The 13,064-nt window shown below is 42.5% G+C and overlaps 1 protein-coding gene across 1 annotated transcript; it reads left to right on the top strand.

Annotated features, from left to right (window-relative positions):
- The first annotated feature begins 1,353 nt into the window (after window positions 1-1,353).
- On the top strand, window positions 1,354-10,818 carry TAGLN3 (transgelin 3). Its single transcript, XM_062511964.1, has 4 exons — window positions 1,354-1,533; window positions 2,392-2,566; window positions 7,037-7,139; window positions 10,602-10,818. The coding sequence occupies exons 1-4, from the start codon at window positions 1,354-1,356 to the stop codon at window positions 10,741-10,743; spliced, it is 600 nt and encodes a 199-aa protein (XP_062367948.1). The 3' UTR covers window positions 10,744-10,818.
- The last annotated feature ends 2,246 nt before the right edge of the window (window positions 10,819-13,064 follow it).

The following is a 13,064-nucleotide window of genomic DNA, read 5'->3' as shown; positions in this document are numbered from 1 at the left end:
ATCAGACCACAAAAAAAGTCTCAACTCTTCTCTCCCCTTCCACATTGAATGAGTGGTGCAATCAAAATTTAAACAACTGTGGGCATAGCTCCCTTCCTATCACTGGAGGTTAGCTGACTCCTAGCAGCGGAAAGTAAAATCCTTCTGCTTTATACTAGGTTTGCTAGTTTTCAGTGATTTTCCCTTGGTGTCAGTGCTCTGTTTTTCAGAATACCATTCTGCTATTTTTTAGCCTAATATATACTGATGAGAGGGTGATAGTAATATTCTACCACCTCCCTTCTCTTCCTTCACTTTTCATCCTGTTGGCCCCTCGTTCAATCTTTTTGTCAGCATTTGAACAGGGAAGAGGAGAAATTATTTGTCTCACTCTCAGCCTGTTATTAAGATGCAGAACAGGGAGAAAAAAAGGTTTGTTTCTGGCTTATGATTAAAAGTAAACTGGATATGTGGTAATTTCTGTCACATTCATTTAAAAGAGTGCCTCTATTTGTGTTTCTGCCTATCTGTCACCGGGGTGCTCGGTGCAGTTTGGGTTGATGCAGACTAGGTGGAGTAAATCTGAGCCGGTGGGGTGAACAGCGCAAGGCTGAAGAAAGATGCATGAAAACAGACCACAGATGGGCGAGACAAACAGGATCCCCGGGCTGTGACTGAGGAGGCAGGTCTCTTTAATGGCTCTTAGCAACGCCCCTGCTCTGACCCTCCTCATATGTGAGGAAAATCAAATCAATACACTGTTCTTCAAACCACGATGCTGCAGCAGCAGCAGGGCATTGTGGCAGCCTTCGTCTCTTAAATTCATCTTCACTTTTCAGTGTGCTGAGCTCTGGATATCCATCCTTGCATCTCTGCTGAGGAAGACACTGACTGCATCTTTAATCGGATTGCTTAAGCTCCCATGCACAACCTTCTTCTTATTAGCAAGTATTAGGTAGGCAATTTTAAAGTGCTTTTGGATTTGCAGGCAGCTGTAATGTTGATCTGACAACCCTATTGTATTCTCTGTAAACATAGCAGGAGTCTCTCTTTAAAACCTACTGTCTTTTAAATCTTGCTTTTCTTCTGTTTTTGTGGTTGGGCATGGGGGACTGCTGTTTTTTCCTTCCTTTTAAAAAAAGATGTTGTAGCTGATTTGTGCTTTTGGAAAAGGATATTCCCTCACTGATCCTTTCCCAGTTCTGTGGAGCTATAACCTGGTGCCATACAGTTACTTTCAGTGTTGATGAACATCTGTTCAACCATTTAACATTTAGGGCAGGCTGCTCACTCTTTTATCCTTTAATTTTTCTGTGCATACTTCAGAGGTCCAGTCTGGGACTCTGCCCACTAAGTTCTCCCTTGTTTCCAGAGATGGCTAACAGAGGACCAAGCTATGGCTTAAGCCGAGAAGTACAGGAAAAGATTGAACAGAAATACGACCCAGAATTAGAGTCTAGGCTGGTGAACTGGATTATTGTGCAGTGTGGAGAACAGATAGAGCACCCTCCTCCTGGAAGGCAACATTTTCAGACCTGGTTGATGGATGGAACGGTAAGTGTTTTGTCCAATTGCACACTTCCGTGGTTTTATTATGCACAGTGTCCCTGTGTTCTGTCTTCATTTAGATAAATTGGTCAGAGAGCTCATGGTCAGTGCAGAAATATATGTCTTAGTATCAGAGTTATTTCCTTTTGACCAAGAGTCTTAATCTCAGAAGATAAACTATTCTACTAGTGCACTGAGATCAGTACAATATTTATGATTCTTATGAGTCATGCATGTTTTATATATAAGCATGACTCATTCCTTCAGCATTTTTTTCCCATGCAGTTAAATGAGATCTTTTTTAAAATGATAAGTATACTTTTATCTTAAAGAAATAATCAGTTTTGACAAGGAAAGGTGAAGAGATATAGCAAATTTGAAGGAGAGGATTGTGTCATAACTGTTTTCTTGGGAATAATTCTATAGCTAAAACATTGAATTCCATTGGTTTATTGAACAGCAAGCAGATGCTGCTGTTTGCAGTGGCTGTAAGACTATGCTAATCATTGAATCTCTGCCAAAGTGACTTTAACAACATTTCAATTGACATTGCTTATTTTTTGGCTTGGGCATGAGGTTTCTTCTCTGTCAGTTGTTACATAACCCCTACCAGTGATGGCTTTGTTGTTTCTAGCAGATTAGGATTTGCATAGTTAGGCTTTTGCCTCAGTTAATGAAAGCTTTAATGCTTTTCTAATATACTTCGATTATTATCAATTCACTTTTTTGTTTTTAATTGAAGAAATTACGTCCCTGACAGAAACTGGCCAGGTCAAAAGCATTATGCAGCATCATTTCATGCGCAGAAATTGCCTTCTAGTTTGGTGCCTGCTTTCTAATTTTGTTTCTGTCTTTATCTCTCAGCTGTTATGCAAGTTAATAAACAGTTTGCATCCAAAGGGAAATGAGCCTATTGCAAAGATCTCTGAATCAAAAATGGCTTTCAAGCAGATGGAACAAATTTCTCAGTTCTTAAAAGCTGCTGAAATCTACGGAGTAAGAACAACAGATATTTTCCAGACAGTGGATTTATGGGAAGGTAAAAATAATACACTGGAAGTCAGTTTACAGCCTTCATTTTACTTTGCTTTGATGTGCATTTTGTCTAGGCATATTCTCTAATGTAATTATCTTTTGTTTCTGTTTGCCTTACCTCATTACCATGTTCTTCCAGTGCTTCCTTGTTTCCTCTGAGGGATTTATATTACCCCAAGGGCATAACAGAACCTTTCCAAGCTCATGTGTTATCCAAAACCCCATCATTCTGATAGAAATGCACAGATCTAATAAAACAACTCTTCTCTCTGCTAATTATTTAAAAGTAAATAGCTCCTAGTAAGAACATGGGAAACCGTGATTTTATGATTACAAAATTTTATTGCAATCTCCAAATTATAAGCAAAGCTTAAATTAGTGCTAAGAAAGACATTCCCGGGAGCATTTAGGCCTCTGTGAAGCTTATGAGGATTCATTTATGACTAGTGAGAAACAAGACTCACTGCTTAATGCCATGTTAGCTGAGCTTCTCTCTCTAAGGAGACAGTCTTTTAGGAGAGGTCACTATGGCAACAGCAAAAAAACTCAGGGTGCTCCTGGGCTTTTTCGGTGAGATAGGTGAAGTCTGTCTCCATCCCATGCTCAAAATGGAAACCTCTTGTTCTAGCTGCTGAAGAGCTGAGTCATTTGTGCATTCATGGGGCTGGTTTTGCCCACTTCTGTGGTGGTACATCCCATCCTGGTGCTCTAACCAAACACGCTGTGTATCCTGCACCTCCCTGTATAAGGTGATGCAATGCTTTGGCTGAGGGTTCAGAGGAAAGACAGCTGCAGGGTAGTGAAAGGCACATATGAAAGGGTCAAAAATCTTCCATTAGAATCAAACAGTGGAAAGAGGAAAACAGTCCACTGAGAAAGCTGGCCAGCATAGTTTGTGTAGGAGTACACACTGAGAAAGGAGTGGGGTGTGTTTTCACAGGCAGTCGAGGTATATGTGGAAGAAATCACTCCTCTGAAGGACAGCTGGAGAAATGAAGGACTAGTGAGCTCATAATGAATGGGTTAGAGGGGAAGGACATACTGGCAGCTGGAGTTACTGGGATCTGTAAATGTCTCAGAGTGCCAGATTTGCTTGACAAATCCGTACCTTTGGCACAAGGGCAGGATGGTTTCTTCCAGTTCAGTCTTAAGTGTTTTATGCAATCTATCTTTACATGACTTAAATGGAGGGATTTTAACTTCCCTGAAGTAGCACCTTCCCACCCCTCAGCCTAGCAGGCTGTTGAGAGAAAAGCTCCATCTATTTTGTGAGGGATGATAATTGCTCATTTTAGGTGTTGTTCTTTGCAGTCTTTTGCAACTCATGATGGCTTCCCACCATGCATATGAAAATATGGTACATTGATCCTTATGAGGAAAAGGACTTGCTTTGAAGACAAAATGCTCTTAATGCTAGAGACTGTCTCCTAATTTCCTTTCAGGCATCACTTTTCTCAACAGATATAAGGTGAAAAGATAGTAACTTCTGGAGGACAGGAAGTCAAAACACAACTTGCAGCCTAGGAGGAAGACGTACTTCACTGTTATTTTAAGACTTCCCGAGGCTAATCTGTGACTCCTCACATTCCCACTCCCTTTTTATCCTTCCTGCTGCTCATTTCAGTGTTGGGATGAAACAGTATGTCTCCACAGCAGTGGGAGCTCTTTGTGTCTCACCATAACTCTGAACTCTGACCTCTGTGCTGCTTCAGGGCTGACTTGTCTGAACAGGGATGCATTAGGTGGGCAGAAACGACAGTCTCTCTTTCATTGTTTCATAATTGCTGCACTCCTACACTTCACACCATAATCTCTTTAGAAAGAGAGATGTCAGTGTATGTTTACAGGCAAGGAAAAGCGTGTGACTGAGAAACAGCTTTCCTGTGGCATTAATTACTCTCAGTGAGCTTTTGCTTTGAAATTCTTAGCGATTATTAATGAAAACGTTTTAGGATACGATCTGCTGTTTGCTGTTTCAAACTCACTCAGCCCATCTGTTGCATTTTTCTTCATCTCTGTGACTTCTTGATCCAGGGGAAGTATCACCTCTCTTTTGGCCCCTTCTTACATATATGTACTGTGCTGTACAGCTTTCCCTGATCCACACCCAAGACATGTTTACAGATCCCTCCTTGATATATTTCCAGGCAGGCAAGAGGCAGCTGCACCACTGGGTATTTGTTCAACATTTGCAAAAAAGCATTTCAGAAGTACTCTGCAGAGTAGTTCTTCATCGTCTTGTTTGAACCTTCTCCTTTCTGGACCTAGAGAGGACGACCTTCCATAGGTTTCCCGTAAAGATAAAGGCTTAGCACAAGAAGTGAACAGAGACTCCCTTCCTCCTTGTTTTAAGAACAGTGCCGAGTTCCTCTATAAGGCTGTACTATTCAAAGCACACTGCAGAGGACACTGAGATGCAGGAGTGTCATCAGTGTGGGTCCCTGCAGAGAGGCTGAAGCTCTGGGCCAGGTGGGCAGCCCATATGGCTGGCAATACACAAGTGCTGGAGCTGAGGGAAGGCACTAACTACAATTTGCTGCAATACCAGAGTCAAACCCGCTTCAGGGAAGGTGGATGATCCCTTCTGTCAGGTGACTGCACTGGAAATTTAAAATTTTCCCTGTATTTTCTTTTTTTATTAATGCTGACCAGCGAGCCCTTTGTATCCTTCTCTGGAAGAGGGCAAGTGACACAAGACCACTTGGATTCAGGTCTTCCCTCACCCACGGCACTCCTGATATGCAGCAAGGAGTGTCTGCAGAGCAGAGCCGTGGCTTTGTTTTGTCCCGTGTCACTCAGCTCCCACTCACTCCATTTTCCCCCTGCAGCATCTCCCACTCCTCACTGACAAATAAAGCAGAGCTGAGCGCAGAGCGTGGGGGGGCTGCCAGATGGCTCTGCCAGGCTGATCATCGTATTTCACTGCCTGTCTTTTGTTCCTCTTGCTTTTTTCCTTCTCTTGCCGTCATTATTCAGCTGATTCACTTTTAAATCCTTCTCCACATCTCTTTTCATCCCGGGCAGTCACTGTTAAGCGCTCCTGTTATATGGGAGGCATCCCAAGGATGCTGTATGTGGCATCTGTTACAGCATATGGTACATCTGCTGCTCAGGGCAGCTCTGAGGGCTCCTGCCTCATGCTCCCCCGGGTGTGCCTGTGGATGTGCTCCCGTGGGATGTCGGCTCTGCAGCCGCCCTCCCGAGCAAGGACCCCGTCTGATGCTCTTTGCCTTAAATGCAGTAAAATACATCCGTTCTGGAGGGCTGACCATTTATTTTCTGAGCAAATGCTCCCCTGCAGATAGAATTTTTACAAACTTCAGTAGTCAGTTGGAAGCTGATAGAGCCCTGGACTGCACCTGCCTGCAGTCAGGGTGATGCACTGCAGAAACACAGAGCGTGCACTGCTCCCTCCCTGCCACCCTCCAGCTCCTCTACGGTGATGTTCATTAATATTGGTCCACTGGAGGTATTTCTGAATTCTGTTATCATCCTGTCTCTGGTGTCCCCTTTTATTTCTGAACTGCTTGTTTTCACATGTGAAGAATCAGAATCAGATCTGTTAACTAGATACATTACTTTAGGAAAGAGGGAGGAAGAACTGGAATGGAAGAGTGGAGGGGAGTAATGGAAATGCTTATGGAAGGATTTCATAAGGGAGAAGAAAAGGCAGATTTCCAGTAACTTACCACCTCACACAATTGGAAATACCTGCTACAATTCATTTTTGCTAGAAAGTGTTGCAAAAGGTAGCATATCTGGACTGGGTAATGAGTTATGCAACTTTTATCTGGCTAAAGATGAGACAAGCCCAGACTTCTTGAAGTAAGGAATGAAGTAAAATAGCACAGGGAGAATGTGGAAAAATAATGGACCAAATGGGAGAAATTTAAGGTATGAAACTGAATAGCATAATAGTAAGTAGGAAGGTTTAGGAAGGTGTTTCAATGGTTAATTTGGGAAGGACTAATAGAATTTATCTGCACAGGAGCTCCCAGAACTGCTATGAGCTCTGTTAGCACAGGGATCAAACTTGCTCTGAATAAACTGAGGCACAGCACTGTTATTTAACACAATATTCTCCTTCAGCCACATTTTGCTGAGTACATTACCACTATTTGTATACCAAAGTAATCTCGCCTTAGGAGAAAATTTTGTCAAAGGGATTGATAGACTTAAAATGGTAAGAAGGAAGGCATTAAAATAATCAAAGACCTGGAAACCTAAAAATGTCTGAAAAATTAAGTTTTGCTTTAACTCTATCCCTTTGTTGACTTTTAATAAGCTCTTGCATGTCAGTACTTTCATTTCAGCAATGGGAAGATAGCATTTAAAATTCTATTAATGCACATCTTCAGGGACCTGAGGGAGTTAGTTAATACACTGGATAAAAAAAAACACACTCTTTTTCAGCGTGCCAAGCTATTTGTTGTGCAAGGATTTCCTGTATTAATTCCCCTGTCTGGCTTTCCAGGGAAGGACATGGCAGCAGTGCAGAGAACCTTAATGGCTTTGGGCAGTTTGGCAGTCACCAAGGATGATGGCTGCTACAAAGGAGATCCCTCCTGGTTCCACAGGTAAAGTCCAGAGCTCAGCTGCCCAGAGCAGTCTTTCCTGGGAAGCTGGTGATATCATCTGCCTTAGGTTTTAAGGAAATTTACTGGAAAACGAATGGAAGAAAATTTCCCAAGTTTCCTTGTAATAGGGAGGATTTCTCTGTGGAGGCTAGAGAAGGGAAGCAGGAAAAATGTACATTTGTCATCAGGTTTGCTCTCTCACATCAGACAGAAAGACTAACGAGGACAAGGCTGTTAAGGATGTCTGTGAACCCCCATGTAGTGACCCCTTCACTGAGCAAAGAGAAGGCATGAAGTCTCTTTACATTTTTAATCAAACCAAAAATTATTTGATTTCCTAGGCTTCTTTTTTCTTGGGGAGCACCACTTATCTGTGAAGAATTCTCTGTCTTGGCAAAGCTGTTTGTTTGTTCTGAAATTCCATTTGTTTTGGCTAGGGAGGCTGTAAAGCAGGAACAGGAAGAAAAGGAAATCCTCCCACAGTTACTCTCCTGCCCCACAGGCATATTATAGACATGAGTTTCTGCCATCCAAGAGTATCTCTTACACAGAAATGTCAAAGGCAGGTTAGCAAAAAGAGTGCTGACTGCTTGACTTTTCTTTGCTTGAATTTTCTGATGTCTAGGTGAGGCTCAGCAAAAATAAAAACAAACTTCACTTTGTCTTAAACCCTGAGCTGGTTATTTGAATGTTAGCTGAATAAATGCAAACTCCTATGCATTGTTTTTATGAAATCAGGTTACATTAACTTAATACACTGCACAAATAGATTTATATTTATGGAATATAATTAGGTTTAAAATTGATTTCAAATCCAGTTACATTCTTTAATATAAACCAGACATGAAATCACTATGACCCAGACAGACTTATTTGTTTTATGTAACTAAAACAAAGTCCCACATGGAAAAATTAATTTTCATCTGGTCTCTTAATTGTGGGTGGGAGCAGTTTTTGTTGGCATGGATGAAGATGTGATCACCTCCCTTCTCTTCTAGCTGTCTGTCCAGCCTGTACTGCTTCATAGCCAACCCCTATCTATTGCAGTTCCTGTGCAATACCATGTTGTAGCCACTGCCTTAAAGAAAGCTGGTGTTACAGCATGTTGCCAGTCAGGATCTGTCTTCAGAGCTTCCCTATCCCTTTTGGGCAGACCAAACCCCCTCACTGCCACCCAGTGTTACTCATAATTCAGGGCATTCAGGCTGATTCTTAATCGCCTTAACTTAAATTGAGAGACCAATGTCAAACGGCATAAGAGTATCCATGTAGGGATCTACAGTGATTAGGATAATGCCACCCTTGAGCTAAGCCATTTAACTTTCCATTGCCAGTGTCTCACATCCCCAGTGCCATCAGACTGATGCTCCCTTCCTTGCAGGCCCTAACAAGGCTCGTGGATCCATAGCTGCTTGCTATCCTGTGGCTTAGCAAACACAAGCACTGGTGTAAAGTTTGCACAAAAATTTGGCAGATCTGGCTTTAGGTAAGAGTAACTCCAGACGGGCCAAACAGAACTTGAAATAGTATGAGATATTGTGGGTGAGTAGACTTGCCTTCACCTCTTTTCTTAGTCTCAGTTAAGGCCATTTCCACCCACCTACAAACAAATCTTGTGCACGTTATCTGTAAGACCGTCATATACTAAATGTGGGACTTACGATGGTAAATAACACTATATGATCTAAGCTATATATGTAATCAACTTTTATTAGTGTATCCAGGCTATCCTTCAGTCCATCCTTTTATTTCTTCTTTGCACTTCTCATTTTTTTCCCTGTTTAATTACTTTTTGACTTTCTGTAGAAGTACTCATCAACACAGCAAAAAATTCTAGGAGGAAAGAGAAAAGAACAGTAGATTGCTTTCCTTTTTTTTTTAATTAAAATAGAGGCAGACACAGTGAACCTGATATTCAATTAGGTAATAGGAGTTGCTCTAAAAACATCCTCTCATGGAGATCCTGGCAGTAGTTTGCTGCCTGTGTAAGTATTCTGGAAAAGAAATTAAGCAGCAGTGAGAGGAGCCTGCTTTCTGAGGCACTGCAGTTCTGAGTGCCTCCTTCAATACAGTGAGCTTTCTGGCAAGAGCTGTGGGATCTATAGTCTATACTTGACCACTTGAGGACTCATTCTGAAAAATGGCTGGTCAGTCCTGGTGTCCTGTGGATCTTTCTCCCCTTTCTGCTTTGCTGGGCTTTCACGTGGACGTGTGTGCATCTCCTGCAATGTCCTGAACACCCTGAGCCTAGCACAGAATTTAAATGCTTTTTTGGACTTGAGCTAGGGTTCTCAGCACAGTGCAGGATCTGACCCTCACAGAGCAGATCATGTTGATGGTTTTCAATCACAGCAGGTAGCTAATCTAGTATTCTCATCTAGTGGTGGGGTGGGGAAGAAAAGGGGCACTGTAACTTGATGCCACATTGCAGCATAACCTGTAAGCTGATCACGGGACAAACAGATGCAGCAGGGAAATAGATTCTACCCACATGGGAGTAGGGTCTGGTAGATGGAAAGCCTCCCTCAGTCTGGGACTCTGCCGATTCATATGGCTCATTTGATAGCAACACACTGATCCCTCTCCATCGCAAATCGCTTGTTTTCCCTTCCTTGTAGAAATGAAAGATGAATCCAAGATGAAGGGTTTCTTGCGAGGCGGCAGAGTGCAAACTTTTGTCCTTCTTAGCTGCCACTTTGGCCTTCAGTGCTATTTTCAGGGAGAAAAAGGCTCCTTTTATGCTCCAACAAAGGTTCATTGATCCAAAGGGCTTTTGAGACCAGGGACGCTGAACAAAAGTGGTCAGTATGTTTTGACAGAGGATAAAGGACTGTCATACAGTTAAGACACAGGTGCAAAGGGCAAAATCTATTGCTTAGGAGGTGAGAGATCTGAAAATGGCAACAAAGCAAACATTCTATCCTGCAGACAACCAATGTCCCCTCTGCAAAAATGAGCCAGTCACTTCTCTGACCCATTGCTGCTCTGGGTACACTCAGCTTTTATTTACTCCACTGAGTTAAATTATACCAGTTTTTATTGTTGCTCTAGATGGGTATCAACTTGTAGCACAGCACAGGTAAGTGTCTCATGGATCAGATCCCATGGACTATAGCTGTTAAGAGCTATAGGGCTCAACACTAATTAACCCTATTTTATGTTTTACATATAACACTGCACAAATAGTTTACCTGTCACAGCTTCTGGGGAAGTCCCTTGGGGTTCTGGAGGGACAGTGAGAGTCTAAAGTGTTATAGGTTTGACTAGAGAATTCCTTCTATCTGCAGGAAAGCAATTAAGTCAGCCAGTACTGTCCAGCGCATGGGATGGTGCAAATGACTTATTGCATTACAAGGGATATGAGCCAATTTCAGATTGATTTTCATGATCACAATCCCTGTGTGATTTCATGATCACATACAGAATGATGTTGCTTTTCTATGTGTGTGTGTCTCTGGACAGGAAAGCACAGCAGAATCGACGAGGATTTTCAGAAGAGCAGCTTCGGCAGGGACAGAATGTAATAGGCCTTCAGATGGGCAGCAACAAAGGAGCATCACAGTCGGGTATGACAGGCTATGGGATGCCAAGGCAGATTATCTAAAAGCATCTCTGCCTGTGGAGAAAACACTCTTTCTGCAGCATGGCCTGTCAAGGAAAAAAAAAAAAAAAAATTAAAAAATGCTTATTAGTTCCCTTTCTGCCTGGTTTTTAATAGTTAGTGCTCTCTAAGGTTTTTGGGGTATTTTTGGTTTGGTTTGTTTTCTTCGCAGCTGCAAGAGTTTGCCTAGGAACTTGAGTTTTTGTGGTGGTGTGTGTCAGTTCACAGCACGTGCGCACTGCTGCCTCCTACTTTTCACCTCTGAACTATGCAAAGACAGTTATTCTGTATTAATTTATTTTCAAAGTGTTATCTTCCATATTTGTCTCACGCTGCACTTGTATTTCAACCAGTAACCTCGTTCTTCAATTCATCGATGATATTGTTTGACTGAAGAATAAAGACAAATTAAAGACACTTCAAAGACTCATTATTTAAAGGAAATAAAAGCCAAACCCAATGACCACATGGTACAGTGCAGATGAGTTAAATGTTTTCAATGGTCAATCTCTCTTATCTCCAACCCAGAGCCCTCTCTGAGTGACTCTCTGCTAGAGTGTTTACAGTCTATGTTACATGTTCAATTTTAGTGTTTGTCTGAAGGCATACCCAAAGTATTTTCCTAAAAAGAAGAAAAGATTTGTTATCCACTGAGTCTGATTCATGTAGTCCCAGCCAGTTTAACTCAGATTTTTCTTGACCTAGTGTGCTGGGTCATCTGTAGCTCACAAACTTGTGGATAGAGCTAAAGTCAGGTTTTTAGGGAAAACAAAAGCTGCGTGTGAAAACAAAGGAAAATCAGGATTAATTCACTATTTCCCATCGGCAGGTAGATATTTAGCCACTTCCTGGAAAACGTGGTTTCAGCATGCATGATGGTTACTTGTCACCACAGTTATTCCCTTCCTCCTCTTCCCTGAGCTCTTGCTGCTGACTGTGACACAAAGATGTGGGATAACCTTTGGCCAGGTGGGATCAGCTGTCCCAGCTGTGCATCTCCCACCTTCTTGCCCACTCCCAGCTGTTTGAGAAAGAGAAAAGACCTTGGCACTGTGCAGGCAGGTTAGCAGTAGCCACTACTGATGAGTTATCAACTTCTTTAGTCCCCAGTCCAAAGCACAGCACCCAGCCAGACTCAGTACACCTAGCAGCAGGTGAATCTCCAAACTTCGGGAATTCTCCACTGTGAATGAACAGTCTGTCATAGAGAGGTGAGAACAGGCTTCATCTTGTGATAGTTGATACTGTACCAACCAGAGCACAAACAAGCTGTGTTTTAAATGCAAAGCAAGAAATAGAACAAAAGTACCAGAATGCTTCTGACCTGAAAATCACCCACAGTTCAAATTTGGATAATCTCTCATGCTCATCTATGAAGGGCTGTAAATGTGGCTAGTGGTTCATTTGGAGACAGTTTGCTGGAGTGCAACTAGAAATGGGTGACACAGTCACCTGGCCACCAAAAGTTTCCAGAGCATTCTCTGAGTACTTGACTTGCCAGTGAGCACAGCTGCCTTGGGGTTGTGCCCCACACACACTTGAGGGGTGCACATTATTTTCTCTGCAGGGTTTCCTTGCTTTTGACTATCTCTGGGCTTTCACTCACAAAGCAAGAGGGAAGGGAATCATGATAATTGAACTCTGTGGGTTCTTTGCATATTTTTTTCTTTTTAATTCATGACAGGCTTCCAAGAAGGCCTGAAAACATAATATCTAGGCCGGCAACAAATGAAGATGAATCAGTTCTGACAGCTCTCTGAGTGCCTACATACATAGATGGGGTGATTTTCCTCTAGCTTTGAACCCAGTGACACATGCTGACAGCTAGGTGTTTACTAAGTAGCTCTAGGGCCAGCCACACCCAGGTTCATGGGGCTTCAAAAATTTCTACCTCTGAGTAAACAGAAAGGATGGTTCCTTAAGCTCAGGGGAAGCTCTATCTTTCCTGTCAGGAGAAGAGAATAACATCACCCGACCTCAGCCAAGCACTGCAGAGAAAGTGATGCAAAAGTCACGTTATATGGTTGGGACTGAGTGGATCTGCAGTAGCTGCCACTGAAAAGGTCCTGCTGTCCCCACTTGTACCTCCTCTTACAGCTCCAAGGCTTCTTGGCTCCAACACTGTCCTACTGTCACACTGGTTTGTGTTTACTACCTGTTCTGGGCTATTCTTCTGTTACTTAGGTGAACTAGCTCAGCAGAGGAGGAGATGACAACTCCAGATGGTGCATCTCAGGTAGGGTGAGACTGCAACTCTGGCAGGGCAGCAGCTCTGTGCAAAGTATAGTACATAACTTCCCCCTAGATATGCCATTAGTTGTAGC

This window comes from Cinclus cinclus, chromosome 2 (genome assembly GCF_963662255.1).
Source record: "Cinclus cinclus chromosome 2, bCinCin1.1, whole genome shotgun sequence".
NCBI lineage: Eukaryota > Metazoa > Chordata > Aves > Passeriformes > Cinclidae > Cinclus > Cinclus cinclus.
The sequence above is the reverse complement of the archived record's forward strand: the minus strand, read 5'-3'. Positions and strand labels throughout refer to the sequence as shown.

Bases quoted from the DNA above. Each gene is read 5' to 3' on its own strand.
- TAGLN3 (XM_062511964.1), top strand. From the start codon at position 1,354: ATGGCTAACAGAGGACCAAGCTATGGCTTAAGCCGAGAAGTACAGGAA. The intron at 2,567-7,036 runs GTAAAAATAATA...CTGGCTTTCCAG, and splicing joins GACAGTGGATTTATGGGAAG to GGAAGGACATGGCAGCAGTG. The intron at 7,140-10,601 runs GTAAAGTCCAGA...GTCTCTGGACAG, and splicing joins GATCCCTCCTGGTTCCACAG to GAAAGCACAGCAGAATCGAC.